The 26,620-nt window shown below is 47.0% G+C and overlaps 1 protein-coding gene across 2 annotated transcripts in view; it reads right to left on the bottom strand.

Annotated features, from left to right (window-relative positions):
* The window catches only part of ARHGAP25 (Rho GTPase activating protein 25), a gene marked incomplete at its 5' end in the record, with an annotated part of 71,582 nt that overhangs the window by 11,261 nt on the left and 33,701 nt on the right, over positions 1 to 26,620 (bottom strand). Inside the window, 3 exons of one of the 2 annotated variants that reach the window (XM_080932450.1) lie at positions 3,601 to 3,808; positions 19,604 to 19,720; positions 23,659 to 23,746. In XM_080932450.1, coding sequence (XP_080788576.1) covers positions 3,601 to 3,808; positions 19,604 to 19,720; positions 23,659 to 23,746 — 413 coding nt within the window. The remainder of the gene's footprint in view (positions 1 to 3,600; positions 3,809 to 19,603; positions 19,721 to 23,658; positions 23,747 to 26,620) is intronic. The other variant, XM_080932451.1, reaches the window with a different exon arrangement.

The raw sequence follows: 26,620 nt of genomic DNA, 5'->3' as shown, positions 1-26,620 counted from the left end.
TGTGTTTGTGTGTATGTATGTGTGTATGTATGTATGTGTGTGTGTGTTCCTTCATATATCTGTCCATTGTTCTTTTATTACCCAGCCACTTAACCTGAAGAGCCTACATATGTAACTTTGGCCCAGCCTGCAAATCCGGCTGGCGCCTGCATTGCAGAAAGATTGCATTTATTCTGCAAATAGAGAAACTAAGTCTGTACCCACAATGTATCAACGTGTTAATTAATAAGGGAGTGTATTCTGAGAAGTGTGTCATTAGGCAAGTTAGTCACTGTATGATGTTCATAGACCCAGGTGGGACAGGTTGGTCTACTCCTAAGCCACGTGGAAGTACTTTTGTGGTCTGTCAATTAAAGCATTTGAGGTAGTGTGAACATAAACACTAAGACTTGAGTGTGTGTATGTGTGTGTGTGTGTTGTGTGTGTGTGTGTGTGTATGTGGTTGTTGTTGCTGTCTTTGTTTCTGTTCTTGGTTGCCAAGAAATTTGACTTTGACTTGCGAACCACTCCGACCCCACCTTATCCCATTCTTACCTCCCCGAATCCCTTCCTCCCACCCCAGCTCTGCAGCCTGTGAACTTGCTACCTCTGAAAAAGGACACAGAGCGTCACAGGCAACTATCTGTACTCTAAGGTAGGAGATTTGGGCTGGGTCTTAAATATATGTATAGTGATTATAGCAACAGACATAACAGGGGTAGTTTGAAGATTATATTATACAGTATTATTAGAAAGCCCAGTTAATTTTGATAAGGATGACGTTGGCAGTGCCTGAGCTTAGCTGGCTAACTGCTTGCTCTGGTTTATTGGGTCTCAACCATCAATGTCCTCTTTCCTGGGTACTTCTCTAGTTCCTCCTTCTCTCACTTCCCGTGGTTATCTCTAGTTGTCATTTTTACCACCAAAACAGTGGAATTCATGCTGATTCCTGTGTGTTGGGAGCACCACACTTTGATAGTGCTGACTCCAGGGTCACTCTTAGGGTCTAAGTCTCCGGGACCATCCTCCACTGGCTATCCCTCCAAACCAAAGGATCAACCTTAAGTAATGTATGTTCCGAGTTCTGAGACAGCTTAGTTAGCCCTGCCAGCGTACCTTGGAGTCTCATATGTAACATGCAACATATCTGTCTGTCTTCACAGAGAGGCACAGGGACATGAGGGTGAGTACATAGATGCTGTGACAAGAAGGCATCCAAGCTTAGTAAAACCTAACAAGAACATTTTAAAAAGCTGTCCATGTATGTGTATGATTTGTATATTTATGCATGTTTACATGCATGTGGGCACATGTATGTGCATGTTCCTATGGAGGCCAGAAATTAGCATGAGTGCCTTCTTTGATTTCTTCCCACCAATATATATATATATTGAGGCAGGTTCCTTCACTTGAACCCCAAAGCTCAGAGATTTGTCCAGTCTAGCTATCCAGCTTGCTCTGGAGTGATCTCCTGTCCCAGACTCTGAGGGGCAGGAATTACAGACAGTAATGCCCACCTTCCATTTACTGCTGGGGATCTGAATCACACCTTCATCTTTTCTTGTATGGGAAGCTCTTTCTCCACAGATTCATCCCCCTAGCCCTGCAAGGAGGCTTTAACATTTGCACCCCTCTACTTGGGGAGAACCATGCACACTAGCTCTTCTGAACCCTAAACATAATTTTTTATGCTTCAATGAGATACAAAGGAAGTTGTAAAGCCAAGAAGCCCCTGCCTAGCATCTTGGACATAGGACCAGTAGGCACCACCTCAATCTACTACAAGGTCAAACATCCATCCAATGGTCTGCTGCTATTTTCTTCTGCTGTCCCTGAGCAGAAGAAACATGGGACCCTTGCTTAGTGAGATACTAGCTAAAGCTATAGGAAAGGTTTAACTTATCACACAGCTATGCCTGTGGCAAAAGCCTGCGAAGCCATGGTCATCTATAGGTGCAGGACATACTCGTTGAAGAAATCTTGACCCTAAATATATTGAAAATTAGCTAAATGAATTCCAGATTCTTCTCCAAATAAGGTTTGTCCACTCAAGCAACAAATGGAGCCAGGAGTTGGCTATAGAAGGACTCTGTCTCTGTCTCTCTGTTTCTGTCTGTCTCTCTCTGCACCTGTGTGTGTGCCTCTGTGTCTGTCTGTCTGTCTGTCTCTTTATGCACATGTGTGTGTGTCTCTGTGTCTGTCTGTCTCTCTATGCACATGTATGTGTGTCTCTGTGTCTGTCTGTCTCTCTCTCTCTCTATGCACATGTGTGTGTGTGTGTGTGTGTGTGTGTGCGCGCGCGCACTTTCCCCGTCCTTCTGAACTCTGAGTTCTATGGGAATTAAAGGCCTCAGTACCACCACCCACACTAACCTGGCCGAGTTTAAGCTGGCACTGAAGCAGTCATTTGGAAAACCCCAAAAATATTGTGTTTCCTTTTGGCATACAGACTTTACCTTCTAAGCAACATTCCACACACATCTTTTGATCAACTGCAAAATAGTTGAAAATTAGGAAGAAAACGGGATATAGTGACTTGAGTGTACTGGAATAGGTTTGCTTATAAAACGTAACTGACTGCACTGTTCAAAGGACCCATAACTTGCCATTATTCCAACGCTAACTATGATGCCATTTGTATAAACTCGAGAAATTAACCTATAGTATACCAAGGGCAGGAGAGATAGCCCTGCAGCGGATCAAACTAGGACCATGACAGAGTGAGTATGAAGAGAGACAGACGGCCTCAGAGACGCTTCAGTGAAAAACAACAAAGAAAGACGGTCTCGGTTGGTGAGCAGAGAGAGGCTGAGAGGGAAGATGAGAGGCCTGCTCATGAATGACACAACCTCCCCAACTTTTCCCTCTGTACTCAATGACGCCGGGGGATTTCAACACCCGTAAACTGGGTAGCATTCAGGACCATTGTACCAACCTTGTTTGGTGAGCTGCTAATTGGGTAGGAGTGGTTGGTCTTAAGCCAGCAGTACATGTGTGTGCAGGGAACTAGGTACTGCAGGCAACGGAGCATGCAGTGTGTGGTGGGTCTGTACCAGCTAAGCGTGGCAGAGGACATCCTGCACCTGGGGAACGAGATGAACCTCACCAGCTATGCTCCAAATAGGGCTGGAAACATTTGATGAGGGTGAGAGTGTGTTTGTGCTCACACGTGCATGTGCACATGCATTACAGTCAGAAGGTTCAGAGCTGAGTTCAGAATCACATATGAGGATTAGTAGTTCTAGCCACATCTGGAATGGTGAAGAGGACACAGATGTGGTGATCCTCTCTCACACGATTACGTAGCCAGCGCTGTTCTTCATGTTCTGCATGACAAGGATGTTCTTAGGTGAAGCCTCAGCTTTTCCCCATGTTCTGCATATCCTGAGATTCATTTGGATCTACCCAGAACATACACTTGCATAAATCATCCGCACACTCTCCTTACTGTGCTCAGGGCCCCCAAATCCAGAGTATCGAGCAGAACAGAACAGATTCCTTGTTCTATTGTGATCTACAGCTTCTGAATCCCCTCTGGAGGTTCCCTGGCTCTACTAGGTCCTTCCTCCCCAGCCTGCTGGGCAGAGGCAGACAGGACAGACGCCTGGAAGGACAGCGTACCTGTCAAAGGAGGGCCGCTCCCCCGCATCGAAAGCGTCTCTCAGCTGCTTCACTAGGTTGTCCTGCCCTGGCAGGCGGAAGATGCCCTCCTCACTCACACCGTGCTCCAGGATGAACTCGGAGCACTTCTCCACCAGGATGGGCACCAGGTGAGGGCCGAACTTCTGCTCATAGGCCACAGTCTCATCCAGACGCTGGCCAAACACCGCTGGGAAGAAGAAATACAGAGTCCGTGAGTTATTCTGACCTTCGTTAGGGCCATGGGTAGTTGGGAGCTTTGCGCTTTCCTTCTGTTAAAAAAAATATCATCGTCATTAGTTATTACCATCACCATCACTGTTAGTATTTTACATGTATGGGTGTTTTTCTGCATGTATGTCTGGCCACCACATGCATGAATGTCCTTGAAGGCCAGATGGGACCCGAGTTACAGGTGGTTGTGAGGTTGCCTTGGGTGCTGGGAATGGAATCCAAGAGTTTCTCTGAAGAATATTTGGTGTTCTTAACCACTAAGGTATTTCTCCAGACTCTGTGTGTGTGTGTGTGTGTGTGTGTGTGCGCGCGCGCACGCGAGCGTGCTGTATTTACATCATTTCCACCCCCACTCCTCTACCTCCAATTCTCTCTATGTGCCCTCCCTCAAATCCATGGCCATTTCCTCTTTAGTTATTTCAGACACACAACACACACACACAAGTGCACCTGCCTGAGCACACAACACATCCAAATCCATTAGTGTGGCTCTGTGTATGTGCTTAGGGCTGACCATGTGGGGCTGCAGAACCTATCAGAGAGCGTGTCCCTGGGAAGGCTGATTCTCCCTCCCTCGTTTGCTATTGATTGATTGCCAGTAGCTCTTCATCTAGGGGCAGATTCTTGTGAGATCTCCCCCATCCCCACTTGCATGTTTATTCAACCATATTGTTGAGCTTTCGTGGGCACCCAGTCCCTGTTATACACAACAGACAACACGTCTCCCAGCAGAGCGCCTGGTCTTCTGGCCCTTGCGATCTATTGTCTTCCTTTCACCAGTTCCCGGAGCTTCAGAGTTGTGATTTAGATGTGTCAGTTGGGCTTGGGCAACACATCGTCAGTTGTGTCTTCTGGATTTGGGGACAGATGTGGACTTCTGATAATCTCCCACTGCTGCAAAAAGAAGTTTCTTTGCCAAGGGGTGAGAGCTACTCTCATCTGTGGGTACAAAAGTGAGTAGTTAGGTTGTAGTTACTTAGACACCAGATTGGTTTAGGAAAATGGCTGGAGTAGATTTTCCTCTAGGGTCCAGTACCTCATTGCTCTTCAGTAGTTGGCTTGCTTTAAACTATCAGGCATGGATTCCTCCCTATTGAGTAGGTCTTCAGTCCAATTAGACAACTGTTGGTTGCCCCCAATATGTAAGAGCCATTATTGCATTGCACCCTTGGGAATGTCTTGCCAACCTGCTCACTGTTGTGGCTTCACGGTTGTGCAGAACTACTGATTGCTTTGCTCCTTTGGCAGGTTGCACAACACCTTGTAGTACTAAGAAAGCTAGTCCAGGGTGAAGAGCTTCCTAGTCAGTTCCAGACCAACACTACTAAGTCTTATATCTAGTGTGTGTGGTAGTGTCTTCTGCAATAGGGTTTTAACCTCCGGGAGGAAACCAAGAATGGTGCCATAGCTTGTATTTGGGGAATCGTTTCCACTGTCCTGACCAACAGCTCAAAAGGAGGTTTCTATGCCTGGCAGTGGGGATTTTGCTAGGTACTCTATGAATCTTGTGGGGGAGTATCATTGATGAAGGAGAAACTCAAAGTGGTAGGATTGATATTATAAAGGATGTACTAATAGGTTTGCTTAGGGGGCATTCAGTCACACAAGTACAATTTAGATATAGGAGCACTGCCTCCAAATTACCCCTCAAATAAGTAGTATGCTAACCAGGCCTGTTAGAGATGTAAAATTTAGGGTACTAGGATATAAATGTTTATTCACTAGGAAGAACCAGCCATTAGGCCCTATGGTGGTTTGAGAGAGAATGCCCCTCATACATTCATAGATTTGAATGCCTTGTTAGCAGGGAGTGGCACTATTTGAAAGGTATGGTCATGTTGGAATTGTGTCACTGGGGCTGGGCTCTGAGGTTTCAGATGCCCAAATTGGGTCCAGTGGCTTGCTCTTCCTGCTGCCTACTGACCCCAGTGTGAATCTCTCAGTTCTCAAGCACCACGTCTGCCTGCCCACTACCATGTTCCCCACACCTTGATGACAGTGGACTAAACTCATGAAACTGTAAGCAGCACCTAATTAAATGTTTTCTTTTATAAGAGTTGCAGTGGTCATGCTGTCTCTTCACTGCGACAGGTCAGTAGCTAAGATGTGCCTCTAAGGGGCTACTCGAGATGGGCAGAGCAGGGCTTATACATCATTAAATCCTGGCCCATGATTAAGTATCCTGTGCTCTTATCAGGAAAAAAAAAACATAATTCTGCCAGGTGAGCAAGATGACCCCAGGTAACAACTATTTGAGAAAAAACAACACCGGTGTGCTTAAAATAATTCTGGCCATATGTGATATCTTTGCTGAGTAAATCTCCTATCTGCCTAAACAGCCAGACTCACAATCTCCTGTCTCTGTTTGAATTATTTGTGGTATAACCTGGGGTTGGGACCTGAAAGAGATTTAAGGATGTCATTGAGTGCTAAATGCATAAGCCTAAGATGTATATAAGCTACTAAAGTCTTCTGTTGGGGGTTGACTCTTAGCTGGTCACTAGCTCCAGTCAGCCAAGCACTATTAAAGAACTCTCCTTCATCTCTGGTGTGTGGATTGATTTCTCACTGAGAAAGTATGTTACTTCCATTACCCTACAACAGACAGGCCAATGCATCCCAGGGCCTCACCGCCTGGGCATGGCTTCTGAATATGCCCTGCCCTGGCTACTGATCTGGCAAGTTTACCAACACCTCCGAGGCTCAGGGTGGTTGGCAGTGAAGTGAGTGAGGTAGTGTTGTCGCCTCAGGGTGGCTGTCAAAATGAAATGGATGAGCAGAGGTAAAGCAGGGTACTGACAGGCCTCTTGGCATACGATGCTCAGCAGAGGTCAGGCGGAATCTCAAATATGTGAAAATATGGGTCAAAAATGGAGACTGGCAGAAAAGAGTCCCGAGAGACAGATCAGGAAGCAAAAGTGATCCATCTCTTGGGCCTTGTTACTGTCATTGCTCTAAACTCTTTAAAGGTGACACAGAAAAGAAAGAACTGAATTCTGCTGGCATCATGGAGCATCAAAGGACAAGAGTCCATTGCTAGATTACCTCATACCCAATTAAGCCATTGTGGCATTTCTTAGAACTTAGATTGATGACCCTCACTATCAAAAGCATAGCGACAGCAAACACACTCACTGGAATGTCTAAACCCAAAGGCATAATATCTGATTATTGTTGAATTAATTAATTAGTGCTTGGATAGATGAGTGCAGATATTTCATGTTGTCAAAGTATATTCTTGGGGCAACTTTCTGCATGTTAAACTGGGGGCAGGGGGTGGGTGTCAAGTGGTTTGACCCAATGGTATGCAAATTGCTTTGCAAAAATATTTTTCCAAATTACACAGCCTCCAGCAAAGCAAGAGTAGGCGAGCTCCACCTCAGCCCTGTCAGCATCGGGCTCCATAATTTCCCACCCCTCTGCCTGACAAGATTAGATCTAAATGAAGACAGCCTCTGCCCACGTGTATTTCCTGCAGGCTCCCAGGCTTCTGTGTTCCCTTCAGGTTCAGAGGGTGATGACTTCAGCTTTGTCCAAATCTGTGTCCTAGAATTTGGGAAGTCTCTTGGTTCTCTGCCTGAATCTCTGGCTGTCCTCTATCCAGACACTAGTTAATATGGATTACATCTATAAAGATCTGTATTGATTCCTGATTTCTGGTGTCCTCCTGGCCTCTGCCCCAGTAGCTGACATTTTCAAAATTCTCTGCTGCTTACTTTTCCAGCCCACTGGTCTGTCTGAGCACCAGTGCCCTGGGTTTGAAGTCTCACACCTCTTCCCCAGCTGCTACAGCAGTGTTTTTCTACTGGTCCCAGTGCCTGATGGCTCTCCCCCCCCCCCAACCCTCCTGATATCTGGTGCTGGGAGTGACAGTATCCTCTCTAATCCCAAATCTGCCGGGATTTTGCCTGTTTGACTTTATTGCATCTCAGTGCTGGCCTGACATCCACCTGCCATTTTGTATGAACCACTAAGATGTATTCAAATGCACATCACCCTGATGGTTCTAAAACTTGGTGCTTTCCAGGTCCTATGTCCTCAAAAGCTCTTCTCCCTCCCATATCTGCCCCCTTCTCTGCCTCCGGGATTCTGTTTGTCTTTCCTGGGCTTTTTTCCCGATATCGCTGTCTCTGCCAGGCCTTCTTGCTCTCAGGCAGAGAGACCACATTCCCATTCTGGGTGCCTTTCTTCTTCTCTGCTCACTCCACCAGCCTCACATTGGACTATCATAACCTTTGTATCTGTCTGTGTTTGGGCATGTGACCATAAGCTCCTGTGGTTGGAAACACTGGGAAGGTTTCTTTCCTTCCCCAACAGGCCTGGCACAAGGGTGGCCAAAAGATTTTGCTGAATTACTTGGTAGTTAATATCTATCAACAAGTGCTTTCCAATAGCTCACAGTTATTTCAATTTCGGCACTTCTTTGGTTGAAACACTAGCAGTAATCTATCTCATGGAAAGTAATCCAGCTCCGCCCCCCCCCCCAACAGTCAAGTGTCCTGCAAAGGCTGACACACAAGGTGCACAAAGACCTTGTCGTTGCCTCCTATTAGCCAGCTTCCCAGTATGAACATGAAAAGACCATGTGATAAACAGCAAGAGAATCAGAATGTTGGAGACCACGTGGAACTGGGTTTCCATTTGCTGTGAGAGGAGCTGGGTACTTAGGTCCAGCACACTGGAAGATCATATGAAAATGATCAGACCAAAAACATAGACCGTCATGCTACACTGGGACATTCTCTCTGAGAGGTACAGAAAGCCACTGTCCGAGGGAAGAGCAGATGTCTTCTGGAGCATGTGTGAGCACAGGTGGCCACTAGATCCCTCTGGGGACAAATAACTCAAATGCACTGGGAGCAGAGGCAAGTTTGACTCCTCTCTTCTTATGTGTCTATCAGCGGCCTCTCTCCACTCTCTCCCTCTGTGTCCACTGCCTTCCCTCCACTCTCTCCCTCTGCATACACCGCCTTCCCTTCACTCTCTTCCTCTGCGTTCACTGCCTTCCCCAGTCTGCATCCGTCAATACTTTCACGTTGCTCCTATCAGGATATTCACATCTCAATATTACTTTTCTTTCTAACATCTCTGTTCTGTCAGCTCCCACAACCCAAATGTCTGACTTTGTCAGGCTACTGAGAACTTTGAAGGTGTCATATCATACAGGGACAGTGCTGTATCCTAGAATTGTGCCATACCCAGTCTTCATGAGACCTTGGCTCTGAAACTCTGCTTTTCCTAAGCTCAACCCCGTTTGTGCTCACTTTCCTTCCCCTCCTTCCTCCTTGGTTTGAATATGCCTGGTACAGGGAGGGACACTACTAGGAGGTGTAATCTTGTTGGAGTAGGTCTGGCCTTGTTGGAGTAGGTTTGTCACTGTGGATGTGGGCGTTGAGATCCTCATCCTAGCTGCCTAGAAGTCAGTCTTCTCCTGTTTGGCTTCAGAGGAAGATGTTGAACTCTCAGGTCCTCCAGTCTCATTCCTGCCTGGATGCTGCCATGTTCCCTCCTTGATGATAATGAACTGAACCTCTGAACTGTAAGCCAGTCCCAATTAAATGTTGTCCTTGGCCATGGTGTCTGTTCCCAGCTGTAAAACCCAAAGACAGCAAGTCAAGTGACCCCTTCAGGAGGGAAGTAATAACCTCCTCGTGTTCCCAGGGCCCTTCTTCTCTGCCTTTCTCCTCTGTAGCAATGTTCCTCTCTGTTCTTCCTCTACTTGCTGCTTTCCCACCTCGTCAGCTCCATCCTTTCCACCTTTCCCAAGGCTTACTCTTTGTGTGATAAGATATGAAGAGTCAAGCGCATCTGGGTCATTGCCAATTTATAAAGAATAACCCTTTGCCTCAGTTCTGCGAATCGGCCATCCTTGCCTCTTCTTCACTCACTGCTGCCCTCACGAAGTATCTGTTTCCCTCTGAAGGGCATTCCCTCCCCCTCAGACCACTTAGTTTATTTTATCTCTCAACCATCACAGTTTATTTTCTACCACTCTACTCTTTGCTTCAAAACTTCTCAGTGATTTCTGATGCCCTCTCAGTGACAAACCCTCCCTTGGGTGATCCATGCCTCCTGGTCTTCTCCAATCACCGATGGCAGTGCCTTTCTTTTAATACCTTTTCCTGGACCTACAAAATTCTCATTCTCATCCCGATGGCTCCCCTGAACCTCCTTTCCCTGTCTCCACACATCTGGATACCACCTAAAAGTAGTAACCACTACAACTGGCTCTACTCTCCCTCCCTCCTCTATTCCCCAAAGTCCACATAGACGAGTGATTCTTCCAATGTCTTCTTCAATCCACGTTCCCTCCTGTTTTTTCTTTAGTCTCTGCTTCCCCCTCAGCATTTATACAGTCAACAAAGTGCCAGGTGCCATGAGACCACAAAGTTTTTGACATCAGGTACCTAACCCAGCTGGACCAATTCGCAGGACCGAGAGCATCAAATTGGAGTTATCCCTAAACACGCTCTCCCTCCAAGTAGACCGCCCTCCTGAAACACTTTAATCTGATCTATCCTCATGGCCACTGTCTGTATTACCACAATCTGGAAGGAGAGACAATTGGGTTTCTTGCAAATTTCTTCTGCTGAATTCACAAAATCATTTATTAGAGTAAAAAGTATCCTTGTGCTTAAAAGCTCTCAAGCTGATGCCCTGCCTCGTATGCTCCTGCAACCCAGTCTGTCCACATTTGGATGTCTTTAGAGAGAAGATGGAGCCCTCTCTGAACCCTCAGACCTCCCAGGCAAGCCCCTTTTTTATTGCCTCTTATGTAGTTCTGCGATGATTTATTTAAACAGCACTCTTCCAGTGGGCTGCGAGCGCCTCAGAGACAGACAGCCCGTCTGGTTCACCTTCTATTTTTATCTCCTGGCACAGAGACTGCATTAGTCCTCAGGAACATTTCACCTGCTGTCTCCCATGCTTCCCATTCTCCACACTACCCCTCTGGTCAGCATTTCTCCAAGTCTTGTCTTTACCTTTGCTTCCAGAATATAAAAAGCCTGGATATAGGGACAGAAACAGAGTCAGTCCAAGGACCAAAGCCAGAGAGGCCAGTGAAGGAAGAAGATGGTGTGGCAGGTGCCCACGCCTTCAGGGAACCTGGGCTCCATAGTTAGGCTCTTCGCAGCAATGGATTGATATCTAATCAATTCATTCACAAGAATTCATTGTCACTCTGAACCAACCAACAGAAATGCTTCTGTCTTAACAATTATAAAATTCAACTTATTACTTATAATCACCATACGCAGTATAAATTTCACTACTGCTAAATGCAATACAAACTTCACAGCAATTGAGTGGTTTAATTTTTTTAACTTTATCATTTAAAACTTACAAATAAAACTATCACATTCTGGGCTGGGGAGATGGCTCAATGGGTAAGAGCCCTGACTGCTCTTCCACCAAAGGTCTTGAGTTCAATTCCCAGCAACCTCATGGTGGCTCACAACCATCTATAATGGAATCTAACGCCCTCTTCTGGTGTGTCTGAAGACAGCAACAGTGTACTCATATACATAAAATAAATAAATAAATCTTAAAAAAAAAGAATATCACATTTTAGCTGGGTGGTAGTGGTGGTGCATACCTTTAATCCTAGCACTGGGGAGGTAGAGGCAGGCAGATTTCTGTGTTCCAGGTCAGCCTAGTCTATAGAGCAAGTTCCAGGACAGCTAGGTTTTCACAGAGAAACATTGTCTCAAACAAAAACAAAGGAACAAACAAAACTGAGCCCTGGTTAGTGATTTTTCTAAGATCTTATGTCAGTCAGTTGACAAATGCCAGTTCTAACTGTAGCTCACTAGGCAGCACAGGCTTAGGGTCCGGCTGTTCCTGAGCGTGACAGTTGACTGATTTAATTGAACTAATCTGAAGCTGGAAACAGAGAAGCCGGACTCGGGTTTAGCATTTGCCTAAAACTATATCCCTTGCCCCGGCCCTCTATGCAGCAGTTTAATCGGTTTTTATTAAAAGTCACTGGGTAATCAGGCACAGTCTTTTTTTTTTTTTTTTTTTTTTTTTTTTAATTAAGAAACCAAAACAGGGCCCCAGGGAGATAGGTCAGTGAGTAAAAGCATTTGTTATGCAGGCACCAGGGCCTAAGCTTGATCATCCATCTTAATCCCTTGAGGTGAAGACTTGTGAGGGCTCAGGGCTTACTGGGGAGCCAGCCTAAGCTACTTGAGTCCCAGATGTGGGAGAAACCTCATCTCAAAAACCAGGTGGCTGGCCACAGAGGAATGACAACCAAGGTTAATCTCTGAGTCCCGTGTTCATGCACTCAACACTCATGGGTGCACACACACACACACAGACACACACAGACACACACAGACACACACACACACATACATACCCATACACATACACATATACACATACACACACATATACATACTCATACACACACACACACACATATACACATACACACACACATACATACCCACACACACACACATATACACACACACACACATACATACCCATACACACATATACACATACACACACACATACATACCCATACACACACACATATACACATACACACATACATACATACCCACACACACACACACACATATACACACACACACATACATACCCATACACACACACATACACACACACACACACACACACACACACACACACACGTTTTTAAAAGGGGATGGGAATATAGCACAGGGCATTTGTCTATCATGCACAATGTTCTGGGTTTTACACCACAGTGCACTCTCCCCCAAAAGTCACCTTAATAATATCTGAGGTATCATCCATGTCCAGGGAGGATCCGGGGACAGAAACTTCTGGTGCTCTTCACACAGTGCTCCAGCTCGGGCTGTGCTATTGTGTGTTCTCATACCACCAGCAACCCCCAACCCCACCTCACTCCCCTCCTTCCTCTCCCCCTCCCCTCCCCATCCCTGTTTCCCCACTCCCACCCCTGCACCTTTCTCCAGTCCCCAGACCTGTCTTTGAACAGAAGAACCTTGTCCTGAATAGCCCCCAGGACAGTGATACCTCATTCTCATGGATGACAGAACTGTTCTCTTTCTGTCTTCCGTGGGTCAGACCCCAAGATCCCTCACTAGAGTGGCTACAAAGCCCCAGGGCTCTTTTAGGGAAGTGAAAATGGCTAGTTCAGCCCTTGCCCTCTTGCTCCTCCTCTGTTATCTCTGAACTTCTCTGAATGCCTCCGGCAGCCAGACCCGAGCACAGCTCCTGTGCTGGCTTCACAGTCCCCGGGGACCTCCGTCTCAGATGCATACCCTATCCTGACAGGAAAGCAGAGAGCACTGGAGCAAAGGCTCAGAATGGGAAAGAAATACCTTTCTTTCGGAGCTTAGGGGCTTTCTTCCTGATGTCCCAGCAAAAGAGCAGCGCCAAGGTGGGAAAGCCACATCCCACTTCCCAGTGCGGCATCCTGGGGACGTGAGGCATGGTTGTTTAGCCCCTGCCTCTGAGGAGCCAGTCTAACCTCTCCTCCTGCACTGTGAAAGCTAACTGTCCTTGTTGGCTTCCAGATCAGCACATGCTTGCAAAGGCTGCTCAGGTTCTGACTCCTGGGAGGAATCCTAGGGATGTGTCAGCACCTGCCCAGCCCTTTCCCAACACTTCTCCCTACTCACCTTGACACACAGGAGGCTCCCTTGGCTTTCAGAGAGTAAACATAAAGCTGTCAGAGCACAATAAAAATAAGTGCCTCCTTTTACTCAGCAGCTAATTGTCAGCCGCCATTCAGGGGACAGCTCCGAGGTGGGTTAAAAGAGAAAGGAAGAAAACTCCACACGCAAGCGTTTACCAGCATTGCGCCCGTATATCAAGCTGTCTGGCAGGAACACAGAACAGCACTTAGTCTTTATGAAGCCAGCCCACCCTCTCCTGGAAAGGCTTTCAGAGACACGCATGGTTCAGGCAGGGTCTTCTGAGACAATGACTTCAGAGGTAGGCTGGTGGGTGAAGCGAGCTAGCTTCTGCCCCTTCTTGTCAGGAAGATAGAACAGACCTCCTGCAACTGACCCCAGCACCCTAGAGACCCTCACAGAGATCCAAGCAAGAAGACCCTTGCCAGTGAGGGCCTGTAGTCTCACACTGCCAATCAAGTATCCATTACTCTATCATTCCTCAGCCAGGGCTCCTCTTTGACACCACCATCTCCTGACACATGGAATTCACACCCACTTCCTGGCAGTGCCATTTCTAGATGCTGTGCAGACCTGTTTGATTCTCCCAACTCCGCCACCACCCCCTGTACAAGCTGCCACCCACCGCTTTGCCTGGGTGACAGCTTCATTTCTGGTCTGCTGCCTTCTCTGTAACTGGCTTCCTCCAGCCCAGGCCATGATGCAGACAGCAGCTACAGTGATCTTTTCAGGATCATCTGACTTTACCGCCTTCTTGCTTGAAACTTTCTCCTGAAAACCACCACTAGCTATCTCTTCTGCTACCCTGACCCCCACCCCCACTTTCACCTTTCTGTCTCAAGACCTTTGCAGCTGCTGTTCCCTCCCATCCAGGCACCATTCTGCTTCCTGCTTTTCTGTCTGGTTCACCTCCCCTGGCTATTTGGGGCTTGGTGCATCATTTCTAGTCCAGGGAAGCCTTCCTCAACCTTCTTCATAAAGATTTACTTTGTTTCGTATGTTTCTTTTTCTGTAATACATTTCCACTTCTATTTTATTTAGGTTCTCATTCTAGCCCAGCCAGACCTAGAACTCACTCTGTAAGCTTGCCTCAAACTCACAGGGATCCTCCTGTCTCAGGTTTCAAGTGCTGGAGTCACATGTGTGAGCAATCACACCAGCTTCACAGTGTTCTTCAAAGTTAGAATTTTGTATTGTAACTTGGGGCTTTGAAAGTTAATTTTTATGTCTTTTGGTAAACTTTCAGTTTCTTGAGAGAGTGACTGAATTCTCCTCCCCCGTGGGGAAGACCAGTGGATCTTTCTCTCTCCCTAGTGTTGGCATGTGATCAATAAAGAGTTTTAGAATAAATGAATAAATATGTGTCTTGCTTATATTTAGGAGTTGAGATATTTGGTAGAAATAAATAAGAATTATCAGGCTTAGCTAGAAAGACTAGGTCACACAGAAGTCTTCTTGGCAAGTACTGCACATCCCACACGTTGCTCTGAGCTATGGATTGTGAAATCGTGTTCTGAAGCATGTGAAAAGAACGTTAAGGCCAGAGGAAGAAAAATTCCTTGAGGCTCATAATAAGTAGATACGTGGCATAAGCCTCGGGTTGGCAAATTCACAAAGACGCTTAAACAAAGGAGCTGAACCCTGTCTCCAAACTGGAGCAGCAGAGAGGATGAAACTTTATACTCAACTGCTGTGCCCTGAAGCCACTGAGCAAGCATCCAGAAGGAAAGGAAGAACAGTCAACAGAGACTCCATCTGCAGCCAGGACTGCCTGTTCCCAGGGCACAGAAACCAGATTTCCACCATGAGGACCTGAGGGTGTGAAGTCCATGCTGAGGGGAGAGGAGTTTGGAGGATACAGATACACTGCGTGCACATACACATACACACACACACACACACACACACACACACACACACACACACACCCTGAAAGTGGGACCTGGAATAAACTGTCAGAAATATGCCTCTGTTCTCTTTTCCTGCTTATCTTTGCAAGACTTTGAGATGACATCCCCAGCCTCCAGGATATGGCCGCTCTGGTCTGTCCATCCAGCTGGTCCTTTGTAAAAACGAGGGACCCCTGAGAAGCGAGGAGTCCTAGAGGCCACCTCTGCAGTTGCAGGAGCAGAAAACCATGGCTTCTCCCCTTTAACACTGGTACTCAGGTGGGCACAGGTGTCTCAGGACACTGTACTGTGGAAGGCCAAGCGTTCCTGTCCAGTTACCATTCTGGCTAGTCTCCACGCTTTCACTGGATTTTCTCAGAGTATCTTTGGATCACAAAGAATGTCAGCAAGGCTTGCTGTTGACATGCTCAGTGGGGAATAATTCCAGATGGAGCAACTCACTTTACTGAGCCCTTTCTTGGCTAGGCATTAGCCAATGGCAAGAATAGCCTGGGAGAGTGGCCCAGAGTGTCTCTGCTGTGGAAGCCTCTTCCTTAACCAGGTCATTTAACACAAGTCATTTACTATCTCAATCCTGAGATATACACACTCACACAAACACACACACACTCAGACACACACATTCACACACTCATGCGCACACACATACTCAGACACACTCAGACACAGACACACAGAGACACACACACAGACACACACTCAGACATACACATACACACTCAGACACACACTCATAGACACACACATACACAAACATTAAGACATATACACATACACATTCTCAGACACACACACATACACACATACACTTGATCAAGCCATGTAGAGGACTCTAAACAGAACATAATGTGCAAGAGCCCTAAGGTGGTCTGGAGAGATGGCTCAGCAGTTACGAGCACTGACTGCTCTTCCAGAGGTCCTGAGTTCAAATCCCAGCAACCACATGGTGGCTCACAATTATCTATAATGAGATCTGATGCCCTCTTCTGGTGTGTCTGAAGACAGCTACAGTGTACTTATATATAATAAATCTTTTTAAAAAGAGCCCTAAGGCAGGGGCATGCCTTTGATGGATGAGGAGGCTGAGGATGACATGGATGGTGTTTCTGGAGTGGAACAGGCATGAAAGAAGAAAACACGGACAGAGAGCCAACTACAGGAACATTGCTTTTACTTTGAGAAAGGGAGGGAAGGAAAGGGTTGCACACAAGGACCTTGAAAGGGCAGCTGTCAGGCTCACTCTGATAAAGTGACCTCGGAGTAGCAGAGGGAAGATATGGCAGCTTAGTGGGGGTGGTGAGCAGGGAAGATTCTTTCTTGGCCAGGCAGAGGAGTGGAGGGAATGATAGGCGGTCAAGAATAACGTGGGAAACATAAAGCTGCCCTCGGATTGGTAATGTCACCGCTTTTCAGGAGGCCATCTGAACTGACCCCGCCTCTCTCCAGACGGTCTCCTGCGGGTGGCCATCTACTCTTGCAGGGCTGAGGTTCCCTGGGAAGAGCCAACAAGTGATGTCCTGGACTGCAGTGAGGCTCTGTGGTCTGCAACCTATGCTTGGTCCATGGGAACAAGTTTTCTAAGAACTGCTGTGTGATACTTGCCTTCACTCCCTCACCTGTATCCAGTAAATAATGGCTTGGAGAAAATATAGAACCGTGTATTCATTCTACATACATATTGTATCCCCAGCTTAGGGTCAACTGACTTCTAAGAAAAACAACCTAATCAGTCTTACTATACTTTGGACTCCTGAGGTGCCTTGCTACCTATTTCTCCAAGGCTCAGCCATGCCTCTGACTCAGGACAACAAATGTGCATGTCAGATGGTGTGACTAGAAAGAAGACCATTTGCTGAGAGTGGTAGGTCCATGAAAGCAACGCCCACCCCCAAAATGATGCCAACAACATGCAGGTATAGACTGGTACTGAAGGCCATAGCTTTGTGTGCTATTCTAAGTCAGTAGGACCCTAGAAACGATTTTGTCCCTTTGAGACACCTATAAGAGATTGAGCAAGACAAATGTCCCTCGATCCTTGTTAATGCTCTACTCTCTGCATTGTTCAATGAGCAGAGAAGCAGCCTGTGTTTGGGACGAGAGATCAGAACTCTTCAGCCTCAAGTAAATGACAGTGAGGGTCAGTTTCCCTTATTTTACTCTGTGCTGTTGCCACATGCCCAGGACTTAGACTCAGTTTCCTTCTTGGGGTGGTGGCTGAAGCTTTGATGAGAGGAACCTTTGGATATGAGGACAGAACACAGTAGGTCAGCGCAGTAAGTCCCATGACCCCTGCCGATGGCAGAAGCCCTTCAGTGAAAAAAGGACATGTCAGTGGGCTCTTGACCTTACAGTCTGGGCTTAAGGAAGGTCATGGTGAAGCTATTCCAGACAGGAAAGGCACAGGACCAGGCTTTTGCATGAAACCACAAGCTTTCTGTGCAAGGGGGCAAATGTTGGAGACTCTGCCTTGACAGCCGTGCTCTCATTCTAATGGCTTCTTTCTCAACTGAGGCACGGGAGTTAACAGTGGAGCTGCAGAGGCTGAGCTGCTGGTGTAGGGGTATGTGCGGGGCAAGTATGGGCATGAGGTGCTGCTGGCTGGTCGGACACAGGCAGGCGTGCGAGGGAAAGTCACTTCTCGGTTCCTGTCCGTGGGAGCCCCATGGCAGTCCCTGCCCTCAGTCTGTCTACCCAGAAATCCTTTCTGCTCCTTAACATCACTGGACATGATTTCTACCCAGCAATCCTTTCTGCTCCTTAACGTCACTGGACATGATTTCTACCCAGCAATCCTTTCTGCTCCTTAACGTCACTGGGCATGATTTCTACCCAGCAATCCTTTCTGCTCCTTAACGTCACTGGGCATGATTTCTACCCAGCAATCCTTTCTGCTCCTTAACGTCACTGGGCATGATTTCTATTCTGCATTAAGACAATCCCCTGAATGACTCAATAAGAGCCTATGATAGACAATGGAGGGATGGCTCAGCAGTTCAGAGGCAATTGCTCTTGCATAGCGTGAGATTACGGATCCTGCATCCATGGGTAGCCTACTCCCAGCAGCTACAGCTTCTAGACATCTGGTATCCTTTTCTGGCCTCCACAAACACCACATATATATGCGCACATGCACACACACACATTCACACACATACATATACACACACATACACGCAAATAACAAAAATATTTGATATTAACATAGAATAATTAAGTTATAAGACATATAAAATCGCATACATTCTACCCTTGTCTTTCAGAAAAAAAAAAAAAAAAACGTACATGCAACCCTGGTTGGAACAAAAGAGCATTAAAATTATTTAAATGACTCTTTTTTTCAATTTTTACATAAAATTATTTTGGTGTTCTTATAATTTCTGAAAGAAACTGTTGGGAAATCGAATCAATATTTAACCATGAATGCTCCCATAAATGAGCTCTAAAATAAGAGACAATATCAATAATTGATTACATATTTATAGTTTTCCTGGAGTCAACACAAGTAGCTCGTTTTTCTAAAATATGTGGGAAGTGGTATTTTGTGGACTTATCCATTGGCGCTATTTTATGTTTTTATAAAATGAAGACAGCATGCCAAATTCACATTTGTTGATTTCATATATATTCTGCATTAGGCTTTTGTTGTTTGTTGTTTGCAGTCAGACAGTTGCCAAGTGTGAAAATATTGCGAGACTGCTCACTCAAAGGCCTAAACGCAAAATTTATCACACATCTGTAAGACCAGCAGCGGTTCCTCCCCGCCCCCCCAGGGCGGCTGTCCTTCTGTCCTGACCAGCCTTGGCTGCAAATCTTGTCATTAGCCCTCTTAGGTACATAATGGACACACGCATGGTGCAGTGAGAGTTACAGACACCAGGGGTGCAGAGCAGCTAGTCCAAGCTCTTTGTCTGAAATAGTGTAGTTTGGCTAAAGTGGAGAGAGCCCTACTTTGTGGTGTCAGTCCTCTACTGTTCTATTCGATCCAGAGTTGGCTTTTTGAGGTGATCTAGGTGGATAGGTAGATATGTAAAAGCCTCTTTTCCTCATACTCAGCAGAGGACCCGGCCAATGGCCCCAGGGATTCTTTGATGTCTCCTCTCTGAACACTGCTTAGAGATCTGGTCTACAACCAGCTTCTTCCTCCTCTGAGACCTGCTCAGAAAGGGTTGTGAGAGTTCTTACCTCCAGAGGGCGTACCGGCAACTCTCCTGAGGAACTTAACCCAATCCTCCATCTCTACCTGGGAGCTGGCCATGAGGACATAGGAGTCTTGTCCAGTGCGGTTCTGGTCACTTGAGGCTGGAGGAAAGAGTTTCGGGTTGTAAAGTGGGAGGAGCCAGAACCGGGGGAAAGGGGCGAAAGCTGAACCTGACTGGTAAGCACCAACAGTAATTGAGTTGTCTAACCTGACTCAGTGGCCCTGGATCTCGGTCCACTTTTGTGGCTGTGACCAACAACATATTTCTATTGACAAGTCACTGTGTGGGGGGCTTTCAGTTACTCTGGCTTTGGTAGAAAATGACTTCCACAGAAGACAGAAGCTATTTGCTACTGACAAGAAGAACAACTGGGGCATTCAGTTAGGTATTCAGGGAGACTTCTGGTCTCCATACTCACAATGGATGCTTCCCAAGACAGACTGAGCTCAGCTGTCTGCAGAGCTGGAAAGGAACAGAAACCCCAGGCAAGGGGGACAGAGGGCACTAGAGTACCTGTCTCATAAAACTGATGTCTCCTGTCACTGGATGTTCAAACCACACAGAGCCTTGCAAAAGGTGGGTTTCCAGTTACAGGGTTCATGGAAATGGACAGGACCCTGTTTACCATTTCACTTTAAACTTGGGTTGAGTATAATGTAGCAAATGAGCTTTGGAAAAGATAAAGAGGAGAGAGGTGGCAGGAAGGGACAAAAGTGAGGGGAAGTGACAAAGGAAAAAGTGAGGGAGGGAAGGAACCTGACGTCTCTCTACATCTCCTCGCAGACAGAAATCTGCAGACACAGGATTTGTTTGAGTTGGTGAAGGTTTTAGTGGTAAAGGTGTTAGAAGGGACAAAACACACAGAAATCCCCTCAGTAACAGGGTGCTGATGAAGCCCGTTCTTTCTGCAATGCCAGGTCATCTCAAGAGGGCCAGCCTGCTTCAATGTCCTAGGGGCCCAGCCTTAGATTTTCCTGCCCAAACCAGCTTTCCGATCCCTTTGCTTCTGACCTCCACCATTTAGCTTGCTATCACCACGCCAAGCATCTTTCACCGTCTGAGATGAGCTGATTATAATCCAGCCTGTCATTGTCTCTTCTCCATAAAAGCCTTGCCTGTGGGTGTGTCCATGGGTAGAATTGGAAAGAAAAGAAGCTCAGGAGAGAACCAAAAACTGTCCCTTTGAAATGGGGGTGGGGGGTTGTGCTGTCACCAACTTATTAAGAGTTATTAAGACAGAAGCCCAGAGATGCCAGGTCTCTCTGCCCAATAGGGCCCAGGCAAACACCAAGCAAGGTTGCTGCTGTTCTTCCTCCCTGTGGAAGTCCTGCTGGGAAGAATCTATCTGCTGTTCCTTGCCACAAACACACTTCTCTCTGCTGTACTGGTTCCCGGAGATCCATGGGAAATGCCTCCTCCAGTCAACTTCCTCTGATGTCTCGTTGCAGGAACCTCCTCCCTGGTATCCTGCTCTGTCCTCAGCCCTATAATTTACGTTTTATTCTCAGCTCAAGTGAATTTAAACATGAGCCATGTCATGCCGCAGTACCTAGAACTTCCCAGTGGCTTTGTGTCCTTCTAGCATGGAAGTTCAATTTCTTATCATTGCTGAGAAGTGCCTGTCAAACCTCTCCACTCCTGCAATCACGTCACCTGACCACATCGGTCCAGTTTGAATTCTCTGACCTATGGGAGCTTGGCGACAGTGCACTGGCCATCTCTGCCCTTAGAAAGGCTTCCTCCAGATGAACACTTAGCTGTGTCTTCATAATTTTACCCCTACTCCATGTTCTCAGTGGTACACCCTTCTGTCTACTCCACTACCAATGACAAAGCAGTTACCTTCATCCTGCCTCAGTCAGAAAATGTTCTCTCTTTGCATTGATTTCTTTTTTGTCCCATCAGGAAATTATGCAGTTCACCCTTGCTCTTTAGTATGTGGCTGGGCGTTAGGTCGTATGTGGCTGTTTCTGTCCTTTTAGTATATGTGCTGCCGAAGCGAGCACAACTGTTTCTGTTCTTTGGTGGCCACAGACCCTACAACTCACTGACTTAGCAGATGCTCAACAATGCTGTTGACAAATGGCAGCATCTCCTGAGGTGCCATGTGTGAAGGCTGAATGAGATGTTACACAATATCAGCCCCCACACTTGTTGTCAAGCTAAAGATGGGGGGGAATGGGGAGGGAGAGAGAAAGAGAGAGAGAACACACTTACCCTCAACAGCTGCCTGCTCTAAGTCAAAATCAAAGGCACAACTACAAGTACACAATATGTGTGCCCCTGAATCTTAGGCCTCTGAGAGAGGGCCTTGATTAAACCTCCCATTTCTTATGGTGGTATGACCTTCAGTAAGGGGAGGCAAGGAGATGAACTGAAGATTTTATGTATCTGAGTCCAGGCTGGAAGGAGCATTGGAAACAGCAGCGCTATGGGAGCAGAGGCTCCTAGTTGGGGATTTCTATGTGATCATTTGTCCATATGAGGGGTTCAGGTAGAGGAAAATACTGACAAAAATAGTCAGAAATAGACAGAGACAAAAGGAAACACAGAGAGGACAAAAGATAGATAGCAAGAGGGGGGAGGGAGGGAGAGGGACAGAGAGAGGAGAAAGGCAGAGAGTAAGAGAATGGGAAGAAGGGAGAGAGGCAGGTAGAGGGAGAAAGGAAAAGGGAGGAAGAGGGAGGGAGGGAAGGAGAGAGGGGAGAAGAGAGAGACAGAGAAAGAGAAAGGGAGAAAGGGAAAGGGAGGGAGGGAGAGAGGAAGGAGCGAGGGGAGCACCTAACAGCTTCCACAGGGACACACATATACACACGCACACACACACACACACACACACACACACACAGAGAGAGAGAGAGAGAGAGAGAGAGAGAGAGAGAGAGAAGGTGATGATGAGAGACAGGCTGGGTAGTTTATGGGGAGAGCTCCCAACAACTCTTCAGATGGAGCCTTCCACGGAACTTTGTGGGTAGAAAATGCAGCCGCTTGGACACACTGTGTGGACTTGCACTGGGACCATCTCAGTGGGAGAGGGATAGGGTTTTCCTAGACAGGGTGGGAGGCAGGAAGAGGAGGCTGGATCTTCAGATTAGAATATAAGAGAGAGCCCATGAAAGCCACCTGGATTTGTTCCTTTTCTTTGGTGGAGAAATAGTCAGGATTTGTCTCTGCATCACAAGTCCCTCTAGATGCGCCCAATACAAACATCCGCATGGCGCTTACGGTGCACTGACATCAAGCCAAACATTTTATTTGGCCACCTCCATTTGATGGTTGCTGCCATCCTTGTCCTCATGACAGATAAATTAGAAGTGTCAGGGAGACGTTAGAGAGGCCAAGGTACAGCAAGAGGCATGGCCGGGATTTGGGTGTGAGCAGGTTGGCTCTAGGCAGAGCACTTTTGTCCTTTGCCACATTACCTTCTCCACCCATGTGAGCAGGGAAAGGTTTAAAAGAAAGGACCTCATGGCCTTCCATGCTGGGATCAAGGCTGGGGCAACCAGAAGGCATAGCAGAACCAGCATTCCTGGCAGGGCTAGGGCTGTCTCATAGCAAGAGACAGGGAGGAGGGAAAACCAGCCCCAGTATGTCCTTCATTTGAAACAGGGACCTTCCAGCATACAGCCCACACACACGTTTAAAGTTCTTGAAAGCTGAAACTTGCATTTCTCATTAGGTCCTGTTGGAACATATGGGGCCACGGACATCTGATCGCTGCACCTCATTCAAGTGACAATCCTGCCACTCAGAGCATATCTCAGCTGTAGTATCCTGCGATGTGTGAGCGTGAATGATAGGCGCTCATAGAGAGGTCCCAGAGCCCCATGCTACAGCTTCTGTATCCAACCAGACTCCTGGGATTGCATCAGATGGGCCCCCATTGTCATGAGTGACCCTTAAGCCCTGGATGCTAGCTGGTCACCGGGGATAAGCTGCCTACCCCTATGAAAAGCCACTGTGAGTTCACAATGTGGTTGAGCAATGGACAGGGAACCTTGACTTCTAGGCGTGGAATGGAAATGCAGGCTTACCTACCTGGAATAACTTCAAAGACAAATTTCCCAGCTTCTTCGGGGTTTGTGGCGATTTCTTTGACTGTACTTCCTGGCAGATGCATGCAGCCCTGAAAGATTAAAGGTTACACTTTTCATATGTGAGCAGCTATGTTGCTAGGAAGTAGTTAAGTTGGGGGAACAAATGGGATGTTAATGGTGGGGTGAGGAGGGGGTAAGCAGAGGCACATGAAAGTGGCTTTCGGTCTGAAGGGCACCCCTCTGACTCGACTCAAGCCTTGGCCAGAGAGAGGGGCAGCTGCCTGGGCCCAGGGCAGCAGCCAGGGCAAGGTCCTGACTGGAAGTGTCCTATCAGAGAGCCAAGACACTTACATATCAAGCACACACAATGCTCCAGGATTGCACTGGGCTCCCCCCCCCCCGCCCACAGGGCATCCTCAGGGGACATGAGCTGCTATGTCTGCCACTCCTACCATCAGATGAGATGCAGTTTGGGAGCCACTGTCTGAAGTGACAGAGCCAGAGTTTTCCTAGACAGTTACCCCATTTTCATCCTAAGTTGTCACCATTCCAAACAGTCTAAACAGAAAACCAGCAACCACGAAAGATCTGAAGAAATGGAAACCTGAGGATTTTCTAAAATAACATCCAAAGCCTGGAAGAGGAATGCTTCCTGGGGTCTAGGAATGGAGATGTCTAAGAGAAATAAAAGGGAGAATAAGAAGAAAGAAGAGAGAGTGGGAGGAAGGAAAGGAGGGAGAGGGGAGAGAGAGAAGGAGGAAAAGAGTGAGAGGGAGGCAAGCAAGGAGGGAGAGAGGAGGGAGGGGGGAAGGAGAGGCAAGCAATGAGGGAGATGGGGAGGGAGGGAGAAAAGAAGGGAGGAAGGAAGGAGAAAGAGAAAAGAAAGACAAGAGGGAGGAGCAGAAATAAAAAGGAGAAGAGACACCCTGTCTATAATGGGGAGCACAGTGATCCTGCCTATAAGGGGAGCACTGTGATCCTGCCTATAAGGGGAGCACTGTGATCCTGCCTATAAGGGGAGCACTGTGATCCTGCCTATAAGGGGAACACTGTGATCCTGCCTATAAGGAGAGCACTGTGATCCTGTCTATAAGGGGAGCACTGTGATCCTGTCTATAAGGGGAGCACTGTGATCCTGCCTATAAGGGGGAGCACTGTGATCCTGTCTATAAGGGGAGCACTGTGATCCTGCCTATAAGGGGGAGCACTGTGATCCTGTCTATAAGGGGAGCACTGTGATCCTGCCTATAATTGGGAGCACCTGATCCCTCGTTAGTCTTTAATCCTGTCACCTGCAGGTCCTCACTGTCTGAAGACCACCTGTCTCACACTATGATCTTCATGCCATATGGCTACTGTACTAGTTTAGGTTATAGTGCAGCTCCAGAGGGAAAAACCAGGTCCTTTTTATTCTGGAAGAAATGCCACCAGGGACAGTAGTCAGTTTCAGAGGTACCTCTCTAAACTGTCATTTGATAGCCCAAATCACTCCATCACAAAGTTGTAAAAATGAAGTGTTGGTATTACCACATACATGGTTATTATTGAGCAAGTGCCAGGTGTCAAACTGCTCACTGCTCCTAACAGTGGTGCAGATCATGAGACCTCAGGAAGAACTGTTTCTCCTGACTGGAGAGGACAGGAAACAAGGCTTAGAGAGGTTAATTGGCTGTCAAACTAATTAACCACAAGTAATTAAACAGGAAAGTAACGCTTTGAAGGACTGGACAGTGAGAACCCAGAATTCCTGACCAGAACCTTCCAACCAGACTTAGCTCAAAAAGTAAGAGAATTCAAGTCACTCACACTGGGCATCAACACCCACAGCAGACTTTCCTGTCCCTCGGATGTCATAGGCAAACTGAGGGTGACTAGAGGAAGACACCCTGAGGGTAAAGGTGGGACAGTGAGGAGGAGGAAGGGCCCAAGTGGTCATATCTACTGTTACCAACTTTGCCAGTTGGCATGGGTGGCCTCTGAGTAGAGATAGGCAAAGTTAGAGTGTGCTAGCTCCAGAGGGCAGACTGAGGCACATTCACAAGCTCTGCGGGCCAGCCTTCTAAGCACAGCCATTGCTAAAACCTACACTGTGTGAACACATGGAAAATGGTTTCCTGTTTTAAAGGATGATGTAGGGCTGGAGAGAGGGCTCAGCGGTTGAGAGTGCTTACTTCTCTTTGAGGACCAGTTTTTGGTTCCCAGTACAGGGACCCATAATGTCAACTCCATGGAGCCTGATGCCTCTGGGCTCCTTGGACACCTGATCCATGAGCACATAGTTCCCCCACATCGTTTTAAAAGTAAGGAGATAAAAATAGCGTTATCCCAGATTTGTCACTTCCTATTCTTTAATTCCTGTGGTGTGATTTATCTCTGTGGTAGACATTTTATATAACACTGAGCTCCTGGCATCAGTGACAATATGTGGTTCTTTGCACGTATAGGCGAGTACCACACACATGCCTGCTGCCCGTGGAAGCACAAGAGAAGTTAAAGTTGCAGACAGTGAGCCATCAGGTGGGTTCTGGGAATCAAACTTGGGTCCCATGGAAAAGTAACCAGTGCTCTGCTGAGCCATCTCTCCGGTCCTCGTGGGGTACTTTGAATCAATTGTGAAATAAATATTTAGACTGAAGAAATGGGCAAATTCCACACAGATGCAAACTTGCCATCAAAGAGCCTGTTGTTAAGCATACCAGCACACACTGACAGGAATGCCTGCACATCGACACGTGGGATAAAGGTTCTCTGTAAGGTAAGGGCCTTATACCCTCCCACTGTGTACTGTGTTCTCCCACATAGACAAGAGGACACAGTGGCTCGTTCATGAGCATTGTCTAACATTAATTATTACTGAGATCAACATTAATACATGTTCATGGCCCATTGCACTTCTTTGGTAAATTTGGCCACTTTCCTATTGGTTGATTTGAATTTTTCTTACAATTTTAAAATACTTTAAA

Source organism: Micromys minutus (genome assembly GCF_963924665.1).
Source record: "Micromys minutus genome assembly, chromosome: 18".
NCBI classification, from domain to species: domain Eukaryota; kingdom Metazoa; phylum Chordata; class Mammalia; order Rodentia; family Muridae; genus Micromys; species Micromys minutus.
Note: the sequence above shows the minus strand (reverse complement) of the source record. Positions and strands in the feature narration are given on the sequence as shown.